This window comes from Ctenopharyngodon idella, chromosome 9 (assembly GCF_019924925.1).
Source record: "Ctenopharyngodon idella isolate HZGC_01 chromosome 9, HZGC01, whole genome shotgun sequence".
In the NCBI taxonomy this organism is placed as follows: Eukaryota; Metazoa; Chordata; class Actinopteri; order Cypriniformes; family Xenocyprididae; genus Ctenopharyngodon; species Ctenopharyngodon idella.
The window spans coordinates 38,038,282-38,066,243 of record NC_067228.1 but is presented as its reverse complement, the minus strand read 5'-3'; the positions used below and the strand labels follow the sequence as shown (position 1 = coordinate 38,066,243).

Here is a 27,962-nt window from a genome sequence, read left to right as displayed (position 1 = left end):
ATGTTCTACAAGCCTCTTGACAGAGCAACGTTGTAACTAGGTAGCCATGTAGTCTCCTACTTGATCAAGTATGCCTACGTGAAACCATTTAGAGGCTAAGAATTAGTTGAAAGAAAGTTTTCTTTCACTGTTTTTTATTTGTTTTATTATAGGTAAGCTTTATAGGATGTAGGGGTGAATTAAGGTTGATTGGGACACTTTTTTCAATTCATCTCAATGGGAAAAAGTGCCCCAATTACCCTGAATTCACCCTACATATCCCCTCCTTCATTACTACTCCCAAGTGATTTCGCTCCTGCCTTCCACAATATACTAACATATGGAGAAAAGCTGAGCTGATCCAATAGCAGGCAAGAATAAATAACTGGCATTGTCCACAAAACTAAACAGTAGCTAATGTGTCCTTTAAATCCAAACTGAAAATTCATATCCGAGCTCGTGAAGGTAATTTGTGTAGTCTATGTACTAGTCATGAATGCCAGTTTCTACATAATAAGCTGACTCATAAAAGTGATGCTGCAAAACCCAACACTAGCTAATGACTCATCTGAGAAGACATTCAGAGTTAAAATTTTGCACTTAAAGCAATTCTTACTTGTAGTTCTGTATCCTGAGGGCTTCATGTCTGGCATTAGCCACATTTAAATGGAAGGCAATAGTCTGGTCCGTACAGTTTTTCTTCCCCCTCACAAGACAATATTACCATTGAGATGTTTTGATTCAGAGCCTGGTTAGTGACCGAAGTTCGCACAATAGTGGAAAGTAGTATATGTGAGGCTATTTTTGTAGCTTAGCAGTTATTTAATAATTATATAATTTTATTTTTACAAGTTCACAAACATAAAAGGTGTCATCAGATGGTTTGCTGTAGGATGGTGGATTGAGGTGTTTACATGATTTCAATGATCTCAGTTCATTCATGCTTTTAGCGAATATGCCAGAAAAATGTATTTTTTCTTTACATAGCAATTTCTTATTCATAGTCAGATTATTGCTGTCTATGTAAATGTAACCAATTTGAGGACTTGTGAGTTTCAGTCAGAATAGAGCGAAACATCATCAGAAAAAAAAGATGTGGTTCAAGGTGTTTCAATCTTCAAAAACTTTTTAAAAGGTTGTCTTTACATACATACTCTTGTTACTGGAGATTTGCATCTATGGAACCATCATTAAATACATTTTCAGTGCAACATGAGAAAGTGATCATGTATATAAACATCCTACTGTAAAGTGCCTACAAGCAACACAACATTACACATTCAAGGTAAAAAAGGTGCAAACATTTCTTTAGATGTATAAAAACAATCGATTTAAAAATTAAAATACATAAAAATGTATATCATGCATTTTGTTCTTCAGGACATTACCCTTCTCAGACCTACATCTGGCAAGCTAAAATTCATATACATTATTTTTATTGTCATTTATTTGTTTTACTTTATTTTTACAGTGCAGAAAATAAAAGTGCTTTCTTCAGATTAGTTGAAATGTACATATTGCATGTCCCTACGAAAGAAAAAGTATTGAAAGGTAATCCGAGAGGTCAGAGGAGAGCAGACGGTTGGAACAGATATCTCCGTATCATAGATCGTGTACATTTATATGTGCCGTTCAGTCTGTGTTCGCGTATACTTGCATCCAAAGGTCCTGCACCTGACTATATGACTGTACATTTACAGACCGGTTTGAGCTGCCGTGGTCGGGTGGCACAAGCACAGGAGAATAGTCGAAACTGGACCGTTTTTATTGTCTTCTTGTTAAATTACGTTAACAAATAGTTTTCTTTTTTATTCTTAGACTTAACTTACTAAATATATATTTACATAAATTCAGGGCATTATAGTATCACATTTGTATATGCACCTTGTAAATGCTTTGGAAAGGAAGCATCTGTACATAGTAGTGAAGTCAGTCCCAATCCGAGAGCAACACACTTCATTTACGTCATGTCTGAACAGATTATTGGGGTACAGTTTTGGCAAAACTACTTCATCCAGGCCGAAGGAGGAAGATTTCATCCGGCTCTACACATTCAGATTCGTTCTAGACTCTTTGACTTCAAACCGTACTGCTAACCACAAGCCTTCCACACATTAACGGACATTATTCCGGCACTCTCGTAGCACCAGGAAGTCTATCTGCGCGACAATAGCGCAAACTTAACGAAAGCATCATTGCTGCTTTTTGGGAATGCCCTGAAGTTTTTAATTGCATTGATCTTTTCACATAGTTCCTGCAATCCTCGTCTCTAGCAGCGGTTTGCTGCACTACTTGTCTTCCTATATTTTCCGTGGCTACGTCCTGGTCATGAGGCAGTTTGCGATCCCAAAGTTGTTATGACCAGTGTGTCAGTGTATTTGTTCTTTAGGTGGCTAGTTGTTTTGTGTTTACTGTTGTATCGCTGCATTTCTCAGATGATGTGTGCGCACACGTGTTTCACGAAAATCAGTTTCGCTTTGGTGCAACCAAAAGTGAAAGTGTGTGCTGGTGTGATGCCTGTGTGTGCTTGATTGCACGGGTTCACATGTGTGTGTGTGTGTGTGTGTGTTTCAGTTTTGGGGCCCCTGGCCCCAGCCTCCTGCACTCGGGGGACGGCTCGGCTCTCCGCTCCCTGATTGGTCAAGTTCAGCGCTGTCACAGTCCGAGTCCTCACATAATGCGCGAGTCTGGGAACAGGACAGAGAGCATGATCAAAGTCTTGGACACATTGTATATGATGCTCGCAAGATTGACTATTCAGTGGTGGAATAAATGAACATAAGCCATTGAGAAAGAACTGCAAAAAAAGAATAAAAAAGTCATATAACCACGTCAATCGGAATGAATTGGCCCAATCCTTTTCTAATTCATTCGATAGGACATTAAACACTTGATCAGATTGAAAAGTTCTGAGCATGTGCAATGATGTAGAAATGTCGAAATGACTCACGAAATGAGCTGTTGTTGAACATGGACTGTCGTGTCATTCTAAAATTCTCCTTCAGACTCATGGTCTGTGATGTGCTGCAGGGCAAAATCGTCCTGATCCCTTTATTTAGCATTCATCTAAACCAGGGCTAGGCAACTCTGGCCCTTGAGATCCACTGTCCTGCAGAGTTTAGCTCCAACCCTGATTAAACTCACCTTCCTGCAGCTTTCTAGTATTCCTTTAGATCAGGGGTGTCCAACCTTGCTCCTGGAGAGCTACCATCCTGCAGATTTCAGCTCCAGCCCCAGTCAAACACACCTGAACCAGCTAATCAAGGTGTTCAGGGTTGCTTGGTAATTACAGACAGGTGTGTTGGAGCAGGGTTGGAACTGAAGTCTGCAGGACGGTAGCTCTCCAGGAGCAGTGTTGGACACCCCTGCTTTACATCTTGATTAGCTTTTTAAGTTGTTTAAGGTTAGATCTAAACTCTACAGGAAATTGGATCTTCAGGGCCAGAGTTGCCCACCCCGATCAAAACTCTACATTCGGATTCATCAATCAAAATAATTTCATTCCGATTGAAGCAAAAGGTGTCCATGTAAACATAGCTAGTGTGTTGTATGGTTTCACACAATACTAGTACCTCCAGGATATTTTGTTCCAAGTCAAAATTCGCCCTCTCCTGTTCAAGGGCGGCAGCCTCTCTTTCAGACAGAGTGGGGTCTGTAATATCCACAGGGATCTCAGACCCTTGGGAGATGAGGTCATCGCTGCGGTCGTCCAGACGTTCGTCTGTGTTGGTACTGACCACATCTGGCGTGCCGCTGTGGGAGTGGTCAGTGGTGTGGCCCTCCTCTCCCTCTGACACGGACAGGTTCTCTGAGCTGAAAGTGGATACTGATTGGCACTTGGTTATACTGGTCGGCCGTCTGTAAATCGGACATTAGAGAACATACAAACAATTAAACAAGGATATATTAAAATAAAAATGTGGTAACACTTTATTTTGTGGTCCACTTTAGACATTCTATTAACTATAAGTAACTTATCATGGGTTCCATGTCAGAATTCATGAATCTGAATTAGCCCTAGTTTGGGCCCTAAATGAGTTTGTCACATGGAATCAGTGTTGATGGCATTGAAATTCTGCAGCAGAACGATGACACCTCAGACCATTATCTAGTCTCATGTATACTCCATTGAGCCAAGGCTGCAAAACCAACTCCATTATAAATATGGTACAACTATCACCTCTACCACTAAAGATATCTTTATAAATAAATCTAGAAAATAAAACTAGAGGTATTTCGCATTTTGTGGAAGGACAGTGTTACAGCATACAGAAAGGCCATAAAAATAAATTACCGAGAAATAAAACTGAAATTTGGATGTTTCCAAATAGCAAGCAGTAATGACTTTATGAATTTCTTTACTTGCAAGATTGATACCATTAGAGAGAAAATTATAACAATGCAACCATCTACTACAGTATTGCATCAGACGTGCTATACACCACCACACAGGAACAATTACATTAATTCTTTGCAATAGGAGAGGAAGAATTGTCTAAACTTATTAAATCATCAAAATCAACAACATGTATATTAGAACCTATACCGACTAAGCTACTGAAAGAGATGCTTCCTGAGGTCATAGATCCTAATATTATTAATTTATGATTGTCATTAGGATATGAACCAAAAGCTGGTTGTTATTAAAACCTTTTATTAAAAAAACGCAACTTGATCCTAGAGAATTAGTCAATTACATGTCAAAAATACTAGAAAAGGCAGTATCCTCACAACTATGTTCCTTTTTAGAAAGAAATGGTATCTGCGAGGATTTCCAATCTAGATTTAGACCGTATCATAGTACTGAGACTGCTCTCATTAGAGTTACTAATGATTTGCTCTTATCATCAGACCGTGGTTGTATCTCCCTATTAGTGTTACTGGATCTTAGTGCTGCATTTGACACTATCGACCACAATGTTATTTTGAATAGATTTTAAAAAATGATGTTGCCATTAGCGGACTTGCATTGACATGGTTAAAATCTTACTTTTCTGACTGTTATCAATTTGTAGTAGTAAATGATGAGATGTCATATCGATCACAAGTTCAGTGTGGAGTACCGCAAGGCTCAGTACTAGGACCGTTGCTGTTCACTCTGTACATGATACCCTTGGGAGATATCATTAGGAAGCATGGCGTTAGTTTTCACTGTTACGCTGATGATACTCAGCTCTACATTTCTTCACGCCCTGACGAAACTTACCAATTCACAAAATTAATGGAATGCATAGCTGATATAAAAAATTGTATGACTAGCAATTTCCTACTACTAAATTCTGAAAAAAATAGAGATTCTAATTATTGGACCAAAAACCTCTGCACGTAATAACCTAGAATACTGTCTAACACTTGATGGCTGCTCTGTTAAGTCTTCGTCATCAGTTAGGAGCCTGGGTGTGCTCTTTGATACCAATCTTTCATTTGAAAGCCACATTTCTAGCATCTGTAAATCCAAATTTTTCCATTTTAAAAATATATCTAAATTACGACATATGCTCGCAATGACAAGTGCGGAACAGTTAGTTCATGTGTTCATGACCTCAAGGCTAGATTACTGTAATGCTCTACTGGGTTGTTGCCCTGCATGCCTAATAAACAAACTCCAGATGGTCCAAAATGCAGCAGCTAGAGTTCTTAGTAGAACCAGGAAGTATGACCGTATTAGTCCGGTTCTGTCAACACTGCATTGGCTCCCTGTTAAACATCGTATAGATTTTAAATCTTGCTAATCACTTACAAAGCACTAAATGGTTTAGCTCCCCAGTACTTCAGTGAGCTCTTAATGCATTTATAGTCCTTCACGTCTATTGCAATATCAAAATTCTGGCCAGTTGATAATATCTAGAATATCAAAATCAACCGCAGGCGGTAGATCCTTATCCTATTTAACACCCAAACCCTGGAAGAGTCTTCCTTGTATTGTTCGGGAAGCAGACATACTCTGTCAGTTTAAATCTAGACTTAAAACACATCTCTTCAACCTGGCATACACATAGCACATTATCACATTTCTATAATTCCAATCCATTAAAGGATTTTTAGGCTGCATAAATTAGGTCAACCAAAACCGGGAACACTTCCCATAACACCCAATGTACTTGTTACATTGTAAGAAGAATGCCATCTACGGTAATACTGGTCTGTCTGTCTCATCCTTATCCCAAGGTTACCGTAGTCAGCCGGTTCCAGGTCGTATCCAGATCATATGGTGGACCTGCACCTAGACACGACCTCATCGCAGCCCTGAATGTCAGCAGAGACCATGTCTACTAGACAATCCCCTTGTGAAGACCTCGTCGACACGATAGCCATTGGCACAGATCCTCAGCAAAGACCAAAAGAACCAGACAAGTCCTCTGCACAGACCCTTATGGCCAGCTTCGTCTCCATACCAGCGTGATGAATCTGATCTTCAATGAGAAGGAACTGGATGAAATATTTTAAATGCTACAGATCCACAATCTGACTTCGGACTTGTGATGTGGCCTGAATTATAATCATGCACTGTTTGTTTGTTGGATAGAGGAGAACTGGCCCCCCGACTGAGTCTGGTTTCTCCCAAGGTTTTTTTCTCCATTTCTGTCTGATGGAGTTTGGGTTCCTTGCCACTGTAGCCTCTGGCTTGCTTAGTCGGGGACACTTAATATTAAACTATATGATGTTTTATTAACAAAGTTCGGGAGGAGTAGGTTCAGATAATTAACCTAATTAACACAAGTGGAGAGCATTCAGCTAATCAAATCATTAACGACAAGAAGTGTGTATATATATACACCAGTCTTACCTCTGTTTGTTTGACAGTTTATCAGCATCCCTCCACCACCCATCACTCTGGGTTTGGGCCAAAACTCAATTTCAACTGAATAATGACTGTTTACAATTGTCTTTTTAGAGCTGCTTTACAGCAGAATTGAATTCTGTTTGCATCATTGAATCATTATTTTCTTATTTACCACTGTAAAGCTGCCTATCTGAAATAGCCCCAGTATGAGCTCTACATGTGTTTTTCTCCTGGGCTCCATGTCAGCCCTATCTGAATTAGCCCCAGTATGGGTCCTAAATGGGTTTGTCCGTGGGTTCCATGTTGGCTCTATCTATCTATCTATCTAATCCTCAAGCCCATATCATGCCTACACTGGCCCCACCATGCAAAGTTGGTTGGGTAGGATCATTTTTCAGGAACAGAATGTCTCATTTTAGTCAGGCTAGCAAGCAGCCTTTAAATATCATCAGCTAGCAACATAACTAATGATCAATACCAGTTATCTCCCATCAGTGTTTCCCATTGTAGTGCAATTGCTGTATTGCACTGTGGTGTCTGTAGTCATATAAATATAACCATTTTGACAAAACTCAAAATACATAACACAGATTTGTTGAAAATTTGCAATCAGCCTATTTGTATGAGCATTTGCCAAAACAAGATAACATTATCTTCTTATGGGTTTGGAAAGGCAGCTTAACATAAATAAAGCAACCTACCTACTATCTTATTTTGCAAGAAAATATTCCTGAAAGAATAAATAATGACGTTCTTACCGTCTTCTTGGTAACTCCACCTCGCTGTCCACTTCACCCTCTTCTTCTTCAGAGGAAACGCCACGTCGCTGGTGGAATTCAACACACTTCATTCAAACTGTTCTAAAATAGTTTTACTCAACTTAAAATAATAAACTGAATATCAACTAAATCAGCTTTAATAGTTTAAGGGTGGCGCTAGGCCAAAATGAGCACTGTAAATATAAAACCCTCAAATTACATTTACTGTTTTAATAATCTTTGTTGAATGTTGATGTTTGAAGTATAGAGGTTGCATTTCAGGGGACTTTGTGAAGACATATAAACATGTAAACCTTGATTAAGTCTGTTCCAGTTACCTGTTTGCGAGTGATAGCAGCTCGATACAATATGGCCGATGGAGTCAGATGACTTCCGCTGGATCCTCTGGGCAATCGCACCGCACCAGTTCCCTCCTCTCTCTCCTCTGCATGGGTTCTGCCCACCGCTCCACTTCTGCCACAGCAGGGCGAATCAGGGCTGCTGGAGAACGGCAGTGAAGCGGCATCCTCACTGGCCGTGTCACTTCTGGGTGGAGTCTCGTCCAGACCGGCCCCAGCTTCTGCCCCGCCACTGGTCTCTCTGCCCAGGGCTTCAGTCGTGGTGGCTCCACTGACTCCATCTTCAACGTGGCGGGTGGAGCACAGCAGATCCGGGCTGGACGAGGACAGCTTCAGCGGGGGCGGCTCCAGTTGGCCCTCCCTCATGGTGCCCCCTGAAGCCGTTTCAGTGAGGGGCGCAGCGGGCGTCGTCGTGTTGGACAGCGTGGGCTTTCTTTCTTGGCTAGCAGGGGCAGAAGGGTGCTTAGGCCCTGAGAGATCCCCGCTGCTTCCTCTGCCACTCCTCCGATGACGGGTTTTCACCCTGCGGGCCCGACTAGGTGAGGTAGGTCCTCGGTTTGAACATGGCGGGACAGTCACCTGCAGCACACCAGCGTCCATCTTGGGGAGAATGATCTCTGATCTCAGGAGATCAGGCCTGGATATGACAGTTCAAGAGGAAGTCATTGGTTACAAAACATTCTTTTTGGTGGCACCTTACTTTACATATGTTACATGTTAAGGCCAATTCACACTGCACTGACAGACGCAGACCAAGGCCGTCAGTCACCGGTTTACAGTATGTCACTTCTCAGACATTCCAAGACCGGACAAACGCAGATTCAGAATGTTCAATCGGAGAAAACGAGAGTCGACCAACACCCACAGTCTGTTGAGTGTCAATTGGCCTTTACAGTGTAATTGCGTGATTGTATTCAGTAGCACTAATAAGAATTAAAGCTGCAAGTGCAGCATTTATCGGGGTTCAAGCATTTAAGGCCTTTAAGCCAAAACAGGCAATTTACCATTGAAAATATATGGTTTTTATTGCTTTTTAACAGTTATAGCGCCACCTATAGTCTGATCTCCATAAAAGTTTGCATGCTTGTTTAGAATCATATTTCTTATGTGGTTTTTCGTGAAGTTCCGAGTTTTTGTTTAGGAGTTATAGTCTTTTGTGGTCACTTGGCCACGCCCCTTTTCTAATTGACCCTGTTATAGCTACCCTAAAGGGAAAAGTTCAACCTTTTTTTTGATAATTATTGACCTAGAGAGCAGGGCTCTGAACCGGTTCAAGGAACAAAAACGAAAACTGGAAACGAACGAAATTTTGACCGAAACATAACCAGAAACGGAAACAAAATCAAATTTAATCGTTCTGAACAGAAACGCTAATTTGAAATGGCCATTAACCGGTTAATAACGTTATTTTATTGTTCAGTTTAATATTTTGATTTGTGTGTGAAATGCCCGCGCTCAGGCTCTACAGTGAGTGAAATACCTGCGCTGACGCGCTCAGGCTCAGCTGTCAAGTCTTCATAAGTCACAATGGCAATGCCCTGGCATTAGTTTTTCCAATGATATATGTCACCAACCGTCAAGCATTAGGCCTACATTTAAGTGAAAATGAATGGCAAGTAATATGCAGCTTGTTGTGCGTATTCAGACTCCAGAGAATATTTCTGCACATGAAAAACCTAGGACTAGTTTGCAAAAGTTGGTTTTTTACAAAATTCAAAATGGCGGAATTTTCATACCGGAAATGAAATCGGAGATACACGTTTGTTTGTCTTGAGCCAAGGATCACAATGAAATAAGACACTTGAGTCTACGACAAATGGTTTAGGAGTTCTGAGCAGTTTTCTGTTTTTGATCGCTGTAGCGCCACCTATTGGCCAATCTGGGTCGTACTCTGTCAACCTCTCCCCAAATTGAGACCTATCATCTGGCCAAGTTTCAAGTCTCTGCACGATCAGTTTTACGGCACAAGAAAAATAATAAAAATCCTTACAATTACAATAGCACTTTGTGCTTGAACCCCTAATTATTATGGTGTTGAATATATCAAACACTGAACCAAAAAAATCATGGTTATTTTTTTTTTTATTTCCACCATGGACTAAAGTTCATTGAAACAGATTTATCGAATAAATCCCTCAAAGCACAACAAAAAACTTTGCCTCAGCAGAGGCTGTGATTGGATAACTGGACTAACGAGTGGACTAATCGCATCGCAGCATCTCAAATGTTGGTTTAGTGGTTCTGAAACGTCTGTGATTTGGTTTAATTCCCTCCAGTAGCGTCTCACACAATTGCTTTCCCAAACACCAGCATCCGAACACAAGAGAACATGACAGCTTTTTTTTTTTGTGTTTCGTCTGACGCTCTGAGACGAGCTCATTTATGATGAATGAATTTCCCAGGAAGTGACGATTTTGTTCTCTTGAACACATGGGATGGAAATGCTGCTTTATTCGCAGATGTTTTGTTGCCATATTCCAATTTTGCGCACAAGTTTGGATGGATATATAGCTACTGTTAATGTATTTGTTCTTGACGAACTAGATCTGCTACACATGCTACTGCCACGACAGACACAGACATGCTTTTGTGACATGATGCTGCTGCAGAAACAGACATACATGATACAGCTGATCCCCATAACTGATCTAGACAGGTGGTGCTGGGGAGGTGGAGGGGTTCAGAGCAACTCTGATGCTGCGGGACACTGAACCAGACTATTTAAATGTTAAACGCTCAAGATCATTGGCTGCTGATACAGCACAGGTCAATCTGCTTGTACTTGCTAGTAGATTTTCCAATTCCACATCATATGACTTCACAGACGAGTGGTAGAGCGTTAAAGCACAAATGTGAAAGACCCAGGTTTAAATCCCCAACATACTTTTTGGTTTGGAAGGATGTTGAGAATTGTGCATATTCTGCAATTCTTAGATAGAATTACCATTTGTGTTTATTCTACACTAAGCAATAAATACCATGCAGCAGTGTGACTGAATTTGCATTTCCACAGTATGATTCCAATCGGGTTATCAACAAACAGCAGTTCTGGAATAAAACTCCCTGGGGTTCATTATCTGGAAAGACACGGCTGTAAGGATCCCTGTGGAATTTAATTATTGGTTTGACTATTGTTTGTGTCGGGCAGAAGTGTGAAGTGCTGACGTGTGCAGGTTGACAAAGAAACATGAATGCAGCATACCATTTCATTTTGCTTGGAAAAATGTAGCCGGTTGCATAAAACAAAGAATTTAAGATCAAGCAAAGTCTCTGTTTTAACTCTTCAATCAAAATGAAATAATGAATTTGTTAAATAATGATTATTATTACATTACTAGAGTTACTGACTTTTACATGACAAACATTTGAATGTTTCAATTCCCTCTTGATCAACAAAGGTGTGAAGCAGAGTGTGTCGGCTACCTGGGTGTTTAAAACTGACAGAGCAGACATAGAGGGCCTTCGCACCGGAGGAACCTTTTCATAGTTCCTAGAACTATTAGCTGAAGTACCCGGATTTTGCTGTGTTTGCACCGCAGGAACTAGGAACGATTTTAGTTCTAGGAACTCCTTTTAAGGGAACTAAATTAGCTCCTACTTCAGAGTAGAGTCTAAACCAGCACTATAGGAACTATCAGTGATGTAAGTGTATGTTGATTGGTCAAACGCATGTCAAACACCGGCACTCGGCATTTTTAAAAAGCTGTATAAACATATTTACTTCACGAATATGGAAAACAGCGATAACAGCGTTTACCTGTTGTTTGCAGGGTTGTGTTCTTTTCTCCGCCTCGATACTGAAAGTTGTCATAGGAGATTACGTCTCTTAACCCCAATTTTTGCTCTTTCAGTCACGTAGATTATGTGTTTACATTCCATTCTCTGTTATCACGAAACCCTCGACACACAACAAACAGCTCCGATCTCGGCATCCTCCATTCACTGTTTTTTAGCGTTTGTAAATGCCGCGCTTAAAGACGCCGCTGTTGGCCACTTCACAGTTCCTATTCCCAGTGCGAATGCAACCAGGAACATGACCCAGGGGAGAAATTAGTTCTCGGGGAACTATCCTAGTGGCCAGTTTCTAGAACTAAGTTCCTAGAACTATTCGGTGTGAAAGCCCCTATAGGCGAGGTGCAAATATGAACTAAATGGATCAGTAGTCAGGTGATGTCAGGTGATGGTTTTTTTTACAGAGAAGAGTGTCTTTCATAATGTTGCTTTGGTAGTGGATGCATTTAGAGTTTTAGTCATGTGTGTTTTTGTGGAAAATTCAAAGATCATTTTTTAAACATTTAATCATGTACATATTCTTTGGTCTTGACCACTTGCTTTGCTGTTTGTTTTATACACATACAGTCACATAGAAGATAAAGCCTTTGTGCTTTACATAAGTTTGTTTATAAGACAGACAATAACTTTGACCTTGATTTATGTCCGTTATATATTGATCATATGACTGAATGTGGCTCTTCTCACCTCTTGCCGTGAGACGGCAGTTTCTGAGGGACGCTTCTCTTCTTGATGAGTTTGTCCACTGTGGTCGAGGGGTGGTGTTTGAACAGACCAGGATATTTCTTATCCAGACACTGTTCCCTCCTTAATGAATAACACGTTAGCATTAGCACTTATAAATAAAGATAAACGTATCTGATTAGACTGCATTTGCATCTGAAAGTAACATGACATGGAATGACAGGAGGATGAAGAGGACTGACAGACCGATCGCTCTTTCTCCATTCGGTGCGTGGCTGTTTATAGCTGTTGGAGTGATTTCGTCTGGTTTATTCAGAACAGAATAAATAACAGAAGATGGCAGTGTCAGTGCAGGCGTCTCACCTGAGCAGCTCTTTCTCTTTGAGCTCCAGCTGCAGCATGACGGCGTTGAGCTCCATGTAGAGATTATTGGCTCGCTCCAGCTTTCTCTCGTAGTGTTCTCTGATGTCCAGCGCGTGCCTGTGAACACGAGTCCTGCTCAACAACGTCCACTGCTCTGTTTCGTCTCCTCTCATTCTTATAATACCGTTATTGTGTGAATAAGTACACGGTTCAGCCCTCAAAACCTGCACTAACACTCACTCTATATAGATGATTAAAGTGTTCAGTCAGGAGCTTCATATATAGAACCTTTTCCATCATGGGATCATTTTATGGATTTAGTTTTAATTAATTCATTTTTTTTATTATATTTAAATTTTATGAATTAAATACCTCGGAAACACACTTTATCACTAGAAAAATTTAAAAATAACGTGAAACATTAAAAGTGTTATGCAAGACATTTCTTCTCATATCAAACCTTTTTGGCGTAAAGTGTTCTTAAAACTGAGTCAAGAACCCTAGAGTTAACATAACTATGTGTCCATTTAAAAAAAAAAAACATTAGGTTTCTGTGATTATTTGCAATATATTAAAACAATATTGTCCTAAAATATGTACACACTGAATCCCCATTTAATGTAGAATCAAAATAAAGCAAGTAGTGAATAAATAAAGCAAAATAAAACACTAAGCTAATTTTACACTCTGATCAGCTTGTATTAAGGATGTTTCAGCCGATATGTTTTGGTCATGTGATTGTTGCTGACCTGAGTTCCTCCCGTCGCCGGTTAATCAGCTCTTCATCCAGACGGTGCAGACACGTGCCCTCCGACTTAATCTTCTCAAAGTGCTGCTTCACCTCCTCACGCCACTCCGCCTGCACACACACACACACACACACACACACACACACAGAAAACTTGATCCTTTGTTTTTACATCTTCAAAATAATATTTTAACAAAACTCCTTCACTTATTAATATTTGGAAAAAACTTAATATTAATATAATAATATAATATTAATGAAATAAAAGGCCACTTAAGTGCACTTAAAGAGAGACACTTTCATGTTTCTTAACTCACTTTTAAAAAGTTCACTTTGTTATAATGTCAAATTAAATGTTTAACGTTAAAGAACATTTTAAGTCCTCGTATTTTAATCATTTTTTGTCATGCTTTAACGAAGGACTATTAACGTACTAAAGCACATGTGAAGCATTTGATTATAATTTAAACTAAAGTGTGTTATTCGATATTACATTCAAAGGTAATATATATTAAAATGTCTAATTGCATTTTTTTTTTTTTAAATAAATATGACATACAAGTTTCAATAGAAATGACATTAAAGTATATTTTAGTTTACCATAAATGCTTGTCAGTACATTCAACACGTTAACATTTAATTTCAGAGACAATAGAAGTAATTATGAAATGACATATAAAGTGGTATGTATTCCCTGGCTTGTGTTTCATGTGTTTTGGTGATTGGACTTTTAGTTTGCATTTTATCCTGTTTCCTGTCCTGTGTGCCATTTTTGTAGTCCTTTGTAGTTTTTCTAGTTGATAGTTCTGTGATCATTCCCAGGTGTGTCTTGTTTGCCTGTTACCCCTCTAGTTTTTAACCCCAGTGTATCTTGTTGAGTCTTGTCCTACACTGATGTTTGGTGCTGCTCATTCTGTTCTCTGTTGTTTTGTAGTGATGGGAGAAACGAAGCTTTTCAAAACTTTGAATCAACTGAACCAATTGCTATGGCAAAATGTTTGAAACACCACGCGCTGGTGACACCTGCTGGTCAAAACAGTGTAAATTAAACAAAAACTCAAACATGCATAAAAACAGCTTTACAAACCCACTGCAAATGTTTTGTTGAAAGTATAATCTGTCAGATGCAAATAACTAATCATCTAATACCATTAAATATGTATAATAAGTATTCTTTTATCAGTTTTTAGGGCTTGTTTTGTTTGTTCTTTGGATGGCTCAGCTAAACAGAAACTAATATTATTCCTTTTAATTATTGAAACACGCTCTGAACCACTGCTTCAAAACAAAAGATTCATAAAGGTTTTGAAGCTTCATAAAACAGTGTTTCGAAAGCGCCCATCACTATTGTTTTGTTATTATGTTTATTTTGTTAAATCTTTAAACTTTTCTTGAAAATGCTGAAGGATTCAAGGATCCTCAATATCGACCTGTGTGCTGCTTCAAGAGAGCAACCATACATCATCAAATCATAATCATTTAATTATTCCATTTAAACAAATTCATTTTTATTATATTACTTATTATTTGAGTTATTTTCCTGCTCTTTCCATACTTGCTATTGTTGCTAATCTTATGATTGTGTGGTGTGAAGGGATGTTTGTCTTCATGAGTTAGAGATCAGAGGTTTTTAATGTCACAGGACGATGTTGTGAAGCAGTCATTTTCCATAGCTTGTGCTTTGGTATAACAACACTTGTACAGGTCAGTCTGAGCACTGAAGCACATGGTAATTTCACTGCTCTCCAGCAGTAGTGCTCTAGTGTTTGACGCACGTCTCACCTGTGATTTGAAGTACGTCTCCTGCGGGGTGGAGAGCACGTCTGCAGAGGCGATGTCCAAATGCAGCAGAATCTGCCTGAACGACGGCCTGTTCCTGGGTTTGCAGTTCCTACACACACATACATCAGTGTTAGAAGAGTCACTTACAATTTATTATAAGAGTCAGCTAATCATATTATGCTCATTTCCATCTTTTCCTTGTCATTTTGCAGAGAGCTCATCTATTTCCACACGATTCTCTCCTGTCTTTCTTTCCTTGTGACAAAAATCACATTTTAGCATACTTAAAAAGTGTACTTATTACAAAAAGAATACACTTTAAAGGAATATACTTAAGTGTGAAATGAATGTAATGTTTGCAGACACTGAAAACTTCTTTATATGCAAATTTCATTATTACCTCTATTGTCTTGGAAATATGGTTAAAGTGTACTGGCAAGCATTTATGATAAACTATTGAAACTTGTACATCATATATTTAATTAAATATAATTGTAATTAGTTATTTGTAACAATGAAGTTAAAACACATTTGTAGTGTTGAATAACACTTCAGTTCAAATTATCAAGTACTTCACATGTGCTTTAGCATGTTAATAGTTAGTACTTTAAAGCACGACAAAAGATTAAAACAATGATTTAAAATGTACTTTCAAGTAAAACTTTTAAATTTGACATTATTACAAAGTGCACTTTTAAAAAGTGTTAAGAAACAGTCATGAAAGTGTCTCTCTCTGCTTAAGTGTCTTTTATTTCATTATTATTATATCATCTGCATGTTTTTAAAAATATACTTGTATAATTTGAAGTACACTACAAGTGCACATTCAATATGATTGTGTCTCTGTCTCTCACCAGCACTGTCGGAGCAGGATCTTAAAGCCGTCCGGGCAGCTGTCAGGAAGAGGAAGCTGCAGGCTGTTGTTTCCCACGCCCCATATGATGGCGGAGGAGTCCACGTCTTTATAGGGGATCTCACCGGTCAGCATCTCCCACAGGACCACACCGAATGACCTGCCAACACCAGATATCATGGATTCATCTCCTCATTCTCTGCTGGATTCGCCACTTTTAAGCATGACATTTCTTTTCTAAGCACGCATCTTTTCATTGTAACCTAGCCTTCTTATACTTAGCACTTAATTCACAAAGAAAGTTTTTTGACAGAATTCTCAATTTTTGGGTGAACTATCCCTTATATACTACTATGAACCATTTATTAACCTGTGTTAGATCCTCCCACACCCAATCATTACAAATGATCGTACCAGATGTCCACTTTCTCAGACACGGGTTCATTGCGGATCACCTCCGGCGCCATCCAGGCCACAGTGCCGGCAAATGACATCTTGGTGCTCTTGTCTCTGAGCTCCTTAGACGTGCCGAAGTCCGAGATCTTCACCAGGTCGTCGTGTGTGATCAGCATACTGACGGGAGAGAAGATGTTTGATCAGTTGTGTGGGTGTTGGTACAAACCAGGGTTCAAGCTAATGGAGCTGTCATACTTGGGTGACTTGAGATCTCTGTGGATGATCTTGTGCAGGTGGAGGTAGTTCATGCCGCCGGCGATGCCCATGGCCCAGTCCACCAGCAGGGACGGAGTGATCTTCCTGCCGGCCCTCAGGACCTCGTAGAGCTGCCCCTGCGCGCAGTACTCCATGAGGATGCAGTAACACGGAGCCTGCGTGCACACGCCCCTGAAACACACACACACACACCGACAATCGCAGTAACTGCTTCATGAAATAATCATCACTTCCTTCTTACTACTAGTTACAGCATCAAATACACATGAATGAACATCAGAAGGAATGTGTTGTTTCAACCGCGGAAAAACGTCAATACACACCATTTTTCAAGTTCAAGTCCACAGACATTAATCTAACTCTACTGTTTGGTTTGTTTGCACATAATATTGGCGTTATGATTGGTCAGATCGCCTGTCAATCAAACTCACGGCGAAGGGTGAATTGTACTATATGGTCATAATTCACAAGTTCACACTTACATTTAATTAGATAGATTAAAGGTTATGTGTATTTGCCATGCTGTCCGAGGGGAGAAGGCTCAGAGCTCGAAAATTGGCCCGAACCCAGAGTACTCCCCCATGCCAGGTTGGGATAGGAATAGTTAGAACTGAGGAGAAGGGGTGTTGGAGGGATGCTGGAAAAGAACAGAGGTAAGTCTGCTGTATATATACCTCCTGATGTTAATAAGATTAATTATCTGAATGTGCTCCTCCCAAAATCTTTTGTTAATAAAACATCTTATGTTGCCACAGTCCAACATTGTATTTTTGATACGATATGGTTATGTGTTTGTAGGAGTTTCGCTGTCAGACCGCTAAATTTATTATATTATAGTCTTTACTAAGGTTTAAGCAAGTCAATTTACTGGTATTTGCGCCATTAGAAAAGCATCTTAATCCATTTTGCGATTGATGCTGCGATTGTTGCTGTAGGAGGAGGAACCGCAGAGAACAGATTGCGAGACATCAGGGAGAGAATCTTCTCCACTCGTGTGCATTCATTTGTAATGCCAGAAGAAGACATTATCCGAAAATATTGTTTGCCAAACCATGTTATTTTTAATTTGCAGCGCTTGTGTTGTTAGTAGATCACACGCACCTCATTATCATCAGTTCTGTTTGTTTGTGACCCTACGCTAATTTGCGCTGCTCTTGGTAGATTGTGTTGGTCATAATGGAAATGAGTGGCTGCGTCTGTGTTCTGTAATGTGCTCATTGTCAGTAAATCACCCGCAGAACTTTCCTCTCCCATCGGTGCTTTTATGAGATTGCAGTCTCACACTAATTTGCCCTGTCTAGTAAATCTGGACCCAGATGTCACTATTTAGATAAAGAGGTTCTATAATCCAATTCCTTGTTTTTGTTTTGTTAGGGGCCAAGCACCGAAGGTTCATAGGCACCTATTGTATCCGTTGGTGTTCTTATTATTATTCCTCCTTCTTCTTCTTCTTCTTCTTCTTCCATATGAGTCTATGGCAGCCCATAGAACCACTTGCAGGAAAGTTATGAAATTTGGCACACAGATAGAGAACAGTCTGAAAATTATCCTCAGCAAATTTGGAGTCTCTAACTCAATCTCTCTAGCACCACCAACTGTGCACTTATGTTTATGCTAATAACTTTTGAACCGTAAGGGCCAGAAACAAAATTCTGATTCCCCGGATCAAAACAAATCATTTTCCGTCGTGAAAATTTTTCTGGCATTTTGACTTTTCCGGAAAAACTACTGTTTCGGACTCATCCTAGGCAATTTTCATCAAAATTGGCTCAAATCATCTTTAAACCATGCTGGCAAAACAGTTATTAGAAGCTTTTTGATAAACCCAACAGTTCTCGAATAACGTGTAAATGAATTTGACGAAGAGCACATGAAACTGGATGTGAAGCTATATCTCCGCAACACTTTAGCGTATCGAGATGAGTCTTGGTACATGTCATCACAAGCATAATTTGAGGCTACATGCAGCGTTTTTGGCACAGCGCCACCTACTGGACAGGAGATTTTAAAATGGCTATTTTTGCTTAAAAAATCATTTTGATTCAGTGCAGCATACAGAGATGATACCCAATTTCAATGATACCCAATTTTCCCTTTGTCGGCCATTTTGGGCTTCAGTCATTTGAAATTTTGTTGTAAAATGCTGTATTTTATTAAAGCATTAGTGTATCGTTACGAAACTCAGTATGTGTCAAGAAACGTGTATGTGTAAGGCAGTGCTTCTCAAACCTATCCTGGGGACATATGCACATTTTGGATGTTTCCCTCATCAAATAACACCCAGTTCAAGTCTTGCAGTCTCTACCAATGCTGCCTTCATGTGCTCTCAGAATTATCGTAAATACGAGTTTCCTAGGTAAAAATTGCACATGAAAACCCTTCCATTTCGAAAGTTGAATGTGATGAGCTCGTAATCACAACTTCAGAAGTGGGAATTATCAAATTTCCCATAGCATGTGAAGGCAGCACAATGAGCTGATGAGTTGAACCAGGTGTGTTAAACGAGATATACATACAAAATGTGCAGTGGTGGGGGGTCCCCAGGACAGGTTTGAGAAACACTGGTGTAAGGAACTGAAAATGTTTCGGAACAGTGCCACCTTGTGGTCAAAATTTATAATGAAATTTTAATATAAAATGTTAATGAAATGTTATTGGCTTTTGATTACTTTTGCCTATTAAACAATGAACGATTACCAATTATCGAAATTGCTGTCCACCATTTTGAATTTCTTTGAAAACCTACCATTTTGGAACTCCTCCTAGAAAGTTGGTCCAATTTTCACCAAAATCATCTTCAGACTATGCCGGCAAAATTTATTAAAAGCTTTTTGTTTGACCAAACCAATGTGTTTCGAATAACACGTTAATGAAATTATCATGGTGGCAAGCTGATTCTGATACTGTAACTGCAATGCTTTGGCATTTTGACACCAATGATCTGCGAACCCTGCCTCCGATTCTACAAATTTCATTGGTCATTTCATTTACAGTTCTGATTGCTTACACACCTCTGAAATAAATACTAATCCCTAACCCTAACCTACACCCTGACCTTAACCTTAGTATAGCATTGGTAGCACATCATGATAGATAGCATTGCTGTTTGTCGCGATCGGATCCATCATGAACTTTCTTGACTGCGTGATTGAGTTGACCAGTGAAATCGGCTACGGGGCAAGGATTGTACTTTAAAAATCACACGGATCATTCACTGATGAACCGAATAAGGTTGCGCTCTTTCTTTCGGAGCTCCAAGTCCAGTTGCATACATGCTGGACAAAGACATAGTCACATTACCCAGGTCTGTTAGTTTGATTTAAAAGTTAAAGGGGACCTATTATGCCCTTTTACAAAGTCTTGATGCTGTTTTTGTGCTCTACTAGAACAGGTTTTCATGCTTGAATGTTAATTATTTTCCTCATATTCTCCATTATTGCAGCTCCTTTCTTCCCAGTTTGTCAGTAACCCTCTGTTTAGTTCCCGTCTCTATGAGTTCAGAAACAGTGACACTGATATAGAGAAGAACTGGAACTTTGCAGAGCTTTTTCATGCTCAAACAGCAACATTACACACTAGAGAAAGATGAACATAGAGAAAAGCAAAATAGGTGCTCTTTGAATGATTGACTCTAAATGTACATAGAGGGTGATGGTGCTGTGCATGTTTGCGTTCACTCACTTGAAGGTAATGATGTTGGGGTGTTTGAGCTTGCGCAGATGTTTGATCTCAGTCTCCTTGATGTCCCTCACTTTCTTCACAGCCACGTCTTCACCATGAAACTTGCCCAGAAAAACCGCCCCCTGTGCCCCACTGCCCACCCACTGCAGCTCGGAGATCTCCTCGAACGGCACCTCCCAGGATTCTGGAAGAGACATTCGATTATCTCCATCCGAAACGACTCGCTGCTGTCTCCGATTGTCGTACTCACCTTCCTGGCTCTGCTTGTGCTCTGTCGAGTAGGCTTTCCCGATCATTGTCCACACTGGCTTCAGGCATCCGAACAAGCCTTCCAGAAAGCCCCCTCCGCCCGCCTGCAGCCGGAAGCTGTCGGCCTGGTTGCGCACGGCGCCACCCTCGGCTCCGCCCTCCTGCAGCTTCAGCACACTGTTGGAGAAGTTGGTAGGCTCGTCGCTCAGGGTGGGGCTGTTGCTGTGGGTGTGAGTGCCGCTGCCGCCTCCGACGGGGTCGATGGAGAGCACGTTACGGAGGACGCATTGGGTCGGGGTGAGTTCGGTGTCTGGGGTGCTCGCCGGCACCTCCGAATCCGGCCGGCAGAAGGGGGGATCGGAGAGCGGGGTGCTGAACCCTGAGAGGGAGGGGGAAGGGGCATGTTGCTCATGGACACAAGCCATGGGGGCAGAAGGGGTGAGGGTGGCCCACGAGTTACCCACCCTTCAGAAAAGTGGCCCTCACCACTCTCTCCGGAGCACCACTGCTCTTCAACACACCTGGAGAGAGGAATCACAAAGCAAGCCATAAGATTCGAGAAAGAGCGTTCTTCTTATTGCTTACTAGGAACGGCAATGAAATACCACGGTGTATTAGAGATGGTGTGATTCTGATTTTGGCCACCTCTGAAATGGGTCAAACCATAGATATCCACAACACAAACAACAAATTGTTCATCACTACAACAAACAGTAGATCCCCGTTACTATAGCTACACCACCCCCCCCCCCAGGCACATCAAGTTTGCACAGGGCCTCGTACCCCCCCTTCTGACGGGCGTAGTTACAGGGCTTGAATCTCGCTGTGGGATTGACATATTGCGCATTATTTTACTCATTTTGTTCTCGCACCCACAATGCGCACACATAAAGCTGCCTCTCGGTAGCCTACTGTAACAGTATAATGGATTTGTGCGTCAGGTCTTAAAGTGACAGCAGCCTAATATACCTGCTGCCAAATTATGAGATTATATTAAAAATATCTATATGGCAGTTTTTCCCCATGGTATTGATGTCAAAATTGTTATTTTTGGGTTACAATGCCAAATATTATCTTTAATAACAAGCATGTTCATGAAATCGTGTGTACATGAGGAGTGATGGCCATCACTAGGGTAAAGAATTTAGACTGCTTCAGTAGTCGACTTTCAAACTTCTGATTCATTTTTTGGGAATTTTCTTTTTATTATGTGCATTGAACTAAAACGAGCAGCAGTTCTCTATCAGGTCCTGAAGTGCCTCAGCACTGCACACTTCGGATGTGTCTCCAATCGGACGCGAGCATCACTCCGGAGGCCAGAGCCCTTGAAGCGGGAACTCTGGAGGGAGCTGGACTTTTGTGCCTCACATTGGGGCTGTTTGATGAAGGGAGCAATGAAAGACATCGCCAACTTCACAAGGAATCATATCATGTGACTTCCATAGATCCATCTGGGTTACACTTTATTTCAACAGTCCACTTTAGACATTCTACTAACTATAAGTAACTTTGCAACTACAAGCCAACTAACTCTCATTAGAGTAGAGGTCGACCAATTGATCGGTTTTGCCTATTAATCGGCACAGATAACAGTTTGCTAGAACCATCACTTATTGGCAAAAGTCCATACTGGTAGTTTTTCCGGGTTGTGTCTGTTGCTGGAGCGGCTGAGAAGGGTCCGCTGTCATTGTACAGTACAAGAGCGGCCTCTAGAGGAGAAATATAAACTATCACTGATGCCTCATGGTGTTTGTTTTGACACGTGAGGCTGTGCGCAGAGCAGGACGCTTCCGATATGGAATTAAAACAGACAATGAAATGATATGTATACGGTACACTACCGTACGTGTTTTCATATCATTATAAAGTAGTTAATTTGTTGACAAAATGCTGCATTAGTAGAGAAGGTTTGTATGTAAGTATGTTTGCCGTCGAGGCTGAGAGGACGCTGACATTAGTAGTACCTCAAGCGGTTAAAACAATGACAAAAATACACGCAAGTTCAACCCAAATGTTTAATGTCACAATTGTTACCATCTATTTGCATTAGTTTATATCCAGCTGGACACTTTTATGCATTTATTAGCCAGCGATGTTGCATATTTAAAACTAGTGACATGAGAAAACAAACCGTATCATCATGCATCCGACAGAAATATATAAACAAATCAGAAACACATCCGATTTCATGTAATATATGTAATATAAATGTAATTATAATTATAAATGTAACATGTAATATAAATATGTGTCTAATTTCAATGCTATGGTAACACTTCACAATAAGAGTTCATCTGTAACAATAACTAAGGTTAATAAAAGTACTGTTCATTGTTAATTTCAACATTTACTAATATATTTTCATATTTTAAAGTTGTATCTCTTAACATTAGTTAATGCACTATGAGCTAACATGAATGATCAAAGTATAACTAATATTAATATTTTAATATTTAAAAAGTTCAGTACATTTTCATGGTACTGCACGGTTTTTCAATTTTTGTTTGAACAAAACACTATATTATGTGTTATGTTTGTTATCTATTTTAAAAACTATTGGTTGATCAATTGGTTATCGTCCAGCGTGGGCCAACCTAGTTATTGGTAAAATCCACTATTGGTCGACCTCTACAGTAGAGTATTAGTAGACTGTTAGAGTTGGTAGAATAAATTGATTATTCTACTATTGAGTTGCAAAGTTACTCATAGTCAGCAGAATGTCTAAAGTGGACCATGGAAATTAAGTATAACCGTAATCTCTTATTACTGGCTGTTAAATTTTGCAGCTTGTCACATTGAGCTAATATATCCACTAAACACATTTGCTGCCTATGAAACATGATTCAGTGTGCGATATAACACAACTTATTCTAGGTACACTTATACGTGAACTCAAACACTTGAAGTGACCATCACATGCACCCTTCATGACTGGATCTGAAACGACCCTTCGTGTGGCGTTTCTTTCCTGTAGTGCCCTTTAAAGGTGCAAAAACACTGTTGAGATTGTCACCATATCTTGAGCCTCTACGAGCTGATGATGTAAATCAGGGCGCTTCAGGATTGAGAACTGCTGGATTATGGGACTGAGCCAATGATCCAACAGGGATCAGCTAATGATGACCAAATACTGGCCTGTCTGGTACAGTACTCTTCTCATTCATAAGAGCAGTAATCAACAGCAGGTCATCATCAGCAGTGGTTTCACTGCACATGTTCTCCATATCTGAGTGTGTGCAGCGAAACACAACGCTTGAGCGTTTAAATACAGCTGCTTTACCTTACTATTCATTTTCACACATTTCACAAAGTCAAAAATGAGCTCCTTACAATCATCAAATTAATAACTTAAAATGACAAAAATACAACAGCAGTGCATTAAGCCGCAAAAGAGACACTGTCGGAGCCGAACGCGGATAAGCAAAGGGGCTTCGGATACACGACTAAACGCATACACACACAAATGTCAAAGTGCCTTTTTGGCAGGTATCCTCATAAATACAGTGTGTTATGTCTTAAATGAATGTAAACAATTGAGAAAGAAAATGCGTGTGTAACAGTATATTAGATCTGTGCAGCTCTTAAAGTGACAGCAGCCTAATAAACCTGCTTCCGTCTGTCATTAATGATGATCGAACAACACGACAGAGAAAATCACTCACTGATCTTGACTGAATAACATAAGTAGCTTTAATAAGGATTAATCTATATTTAATGTGTACAGTGTTATTTTACATTTGAGTATTCAATTTTCTGTTATTGGCCATTACTAATCTGAAAACCACAGTTAGCACTGAAAACACTGTTTAATTTGTATTTTCGTTCTGTTGTATTTATTTGTCTGTTTTGTTTGTAATTAGTGTATTTGTTCTTATCATATTGCTGACTGTTTGCTTGTCTTGTTTAATAATTTTGAGGACTTTTTTCTTACATTATAGGGCTACACGATTATGACAAAAATCATAATTGTCAATAATTCCCTTGAAATTGTAATTGCGATTTTTAATTACGATTATCATAATTTACATTGAATGATGTTTTAAAGTAACTGCAGGCCATATTTTTTTATATGAAAACAAGCTGAAAACACTCTTCCTGAACACTTGTATTGCTTTTCTATAGCATTAAGCCTCAAATGTCAACTATACATTGGTTTGGTTTCTTCTTTAAATAAAAAAAAAAAGGAAAATATGCATGGTATTATAATGTTATACTAAAAATAATACTAAAACAATGGAAAAAACCCTTAAGATAACCTTTAAAAAAAACATCTTAAGCACACAGAACTTTTTTTGTAATTGCGCTTTTAAACGACTACATAATTGTGGCACCCGTGATTGTAATCACGATTAGAAATTCAGCCCTATTACGTTAGTAAACCTACTATTCGTTTTTGCTGATAAAATTTAACATATATTTAAAATGACTCATATTATGAAATAAGACTTTGATCATATCGCCCACCAATAATCATGATTTCAATATTGACCAAATATAATTATGATTTTTGCCGTAACTCACATTCATCAGAATTGCAGAATGAGTCTGTGAGAAGATGAGTTAGTGTTGAAACAGCACGAGACTCGTCATGTGACTGAAGAATCTGAGCAGGAGTCAAACACACAGAGAGTGAATCATGATTCATCTGAACATGGACAGATTCTGCTGTCAGTGTGTTTGAGTAGACTTTCTGTTTGGGTCATTTTGTTGTGTGTTTTGTTATTCAAATCTTTTAAAATCTTTAAAATCTTTAAAAATTTTGTTTTTATTCAAATCTTTTTAAAATATCACTATATTTTCTTAAATTAGTTTTTAGTTTTAGTTATTTTAGCACTTAAAAGTGAGAAATTGTGCAATGGCATCTAGCTGAAATAAAATAATTACTTTTTTTGTATCTCAGCAATGATTTTATTTCAGGTACTGCATTTGTCATGGTTTTAGTTTGTTTTAGTTAACAATAATGAACCTGATAAGAGGTGTGTGTGTATATTCACGACTTACATTTGTTTATGTTTCATACACTCTAAAAATGCTGTGTTAAAAACGACCCAAGTTGGGGTGAAAATGGACAAACCCAGCGGTTGGGTTGTTTTGACCCAGCGGTTGGGTTAAATGTTTGTTGGTCAGTTTTATACTGTAAAACTACTGTAAAAAATGACTGTATGTCTGGCTTCAAATGAACCCAAAATAGGTTGGAAATTAAAAATCAGACACATAATTACTAGAGGCAACAATAATAATCAAATGGTGGACATTTATTAATAAGCAATTTAATACATGTTTATTATTTAACTATCATTCAATAAACTTATTAATAAATGTTCATTTATTAAATGTTAATTTCCTACATATTTTGGGTTCATTTTAAGCAAGCAATACAGTATTTTTAAACAATAGTTGAGTTAAATAAAACTAACCAGCATGTTGGGCAAACATTTAACCCAACCGCTGGGTTATTTGTCCATTTTCAACCCAACTTGGGTTGTTTTTAACCCAGCTGTGTGTATATGATCGAGGTGTTGTGTTTCTAGGTGCAGATTTTATTTTATTTACAATATTTTATTGTTCCCCTACTTTTTGTTTACATCCACTGGACTAGATAGATGTTTCTTCATAGTGAAGCTGGTATAGTTGACATAGAAGTTCCAAAATATTATGCTAAAACATTTCTCCGAGTGTATTAATCACTTATAATTATAGGAACTGCTAAAAGTTGATTGAAAATTGTGATCAATTTCAAATGAATGGTCATAGCACCTGAATATACACTTATATATTCATTCACAGTGTTCACGGACATGTTATTTCTCATCAAACACAGGCTGTCCTCGTGACTGAAACAGTGCAGCACAAACATCATCCAATCTATTGACGCATTTGCATGAAATACATACAGAAATCACGACACTTCTGCTCGCTTGTCTCCGTGCGAACCGACGCTCGCGCGCGCGTCACGTCACTCTCTGCACAATATGGCAAAATTGCATAACAAACGCACGCGTGCGCTCCTGAACGACACGATTCTCCGCGCGTGTCGTGTAATTACACTATTGCGCGTGTACGGTCAAAAACATCGCACGGACGCACGCGACGAGAACGAGCCGCTGGCGCGCTGATGAAAGGCAGTAAATGGACGCGTTTGTTCAGATGTGATGTCATTGGCGTCAATGGCGCGCGCGAACGCGTCCAGCCGCGTGAAGTACCGCAATGAGTGAGGAGAGGATGCACACACACAATCACACACAGACACACACACAAACACCGCACGAACACACACTCGTCTCATCTCTCCCGCTGGCGCTTAAAGGCTCGCGAACACACGCGAATCCTCGCGGAGAGGCTCGCTTCATATGTGGGCTGTAGATGATCGAGCAGTACCGTATCTCTGGAGGATGCTGTTGTCAAGTGACGGGTGGGATCCGATGTTGTGCTCTCGGTTCCGCGGTAAACGCGTCTCTCTCCTCGATCACCGCGCGCGCGCGTGCTTTTCTCTGGGGTCGATGTGTGTTTTAATCCGGTCCGGATCGAGCTCCATCAGCTGGATTGCGTGATCACGGATTCGGGTCCATTAGTCGAGCGGAAGGAGCTGTTTCTCCTCTACGGTGCTGAAGTGACGTCACGGGGCGCGATGACGCCCGCTAGGGGGCGCGCGCGCGCGTTACCGTGAGAGCGAGCATGACGTCAAAGCCACAAGCGGTGAATGTGTGTGGATTCGGCCTGACCTTACAATCAATTGATATTTTACAGCGTTTAAAGGAAAACCGACTCGATAAATATGATTCACGTGACTTTTGACGCTTGGAGAATAATGAGTTTTTCACACCGACGGCTTTCCTGCTCGAAATGTCAGAGATTTCAGATAATAACAATAGCGCATTTGTCTATAACCTGCGTTTCTTTTAGTATGCTTCATGTCAACTCCAATAAGTGCTATTAGATAATGTGTTTTTCTAGTAAAAGAAATACATTAATAATGAGGATGATGATGCAAAGTAAAAGATTTAAGTTCATTGACATGTATTTACTAAGAAATTATTAGGAAAATATGGTCACACTTTAGTTTAGGGTCCAGTTCTCACTACTAACTACAACTTTAGCCTCAATAAACTCTTAATTGCTGCTTATTAATAGTTATAAGGTGGTTAAGTTAAGTTTAGGGGAAGGATCAAGAATGTAGAATATCATCATGCAGAATAAATCATTAATATGCGCTTAATAAGTACTAATTAACAGCAGATATCATAGTAATATGCAACTC

General features: G+C 39.7%; 1 protein-coding gene across 1 annotated transcript; it reads right to left on the bottom strand.

The window, feature by feature from the left end:
- Positions 1-780: 780 nt before the first annotated feature.
- LOC127518754 (mitogen-activated protein kinase kinase kinase 12-like) lies at positions 781-27,962 on the bottom strand. The gene is made up of 14 exons (XM_051905845.1): positions 27,083-27,962; positions 20,706-21,225; positions 20,456-20,639; positions 16,754-16,945; positions 16,517-16,675; positions 16,104-16,262; positions 15,250-15,358; positions 13,469-13,578; positions 12,720-12,836; positions 12,360-12,479; positions 7,860-8,517; positions 7,522-7,589; positions 3,552-3,837; positions 781-2,666 (listed from the first exon to the last, which is right to left on the bottom strand). The coding sequence occupies exons 2-14, from the start codon at positions 21,127-21,129 to the stop codon at positions 2,550-2,552; spliced, it is 2,703 nt and encodes a 900-aa protein (XP_051761805.1). The 5' UTR covers positions 21,130-21,225; positions 27,083-27,962; the 3' UTR covers positions 781-2,549.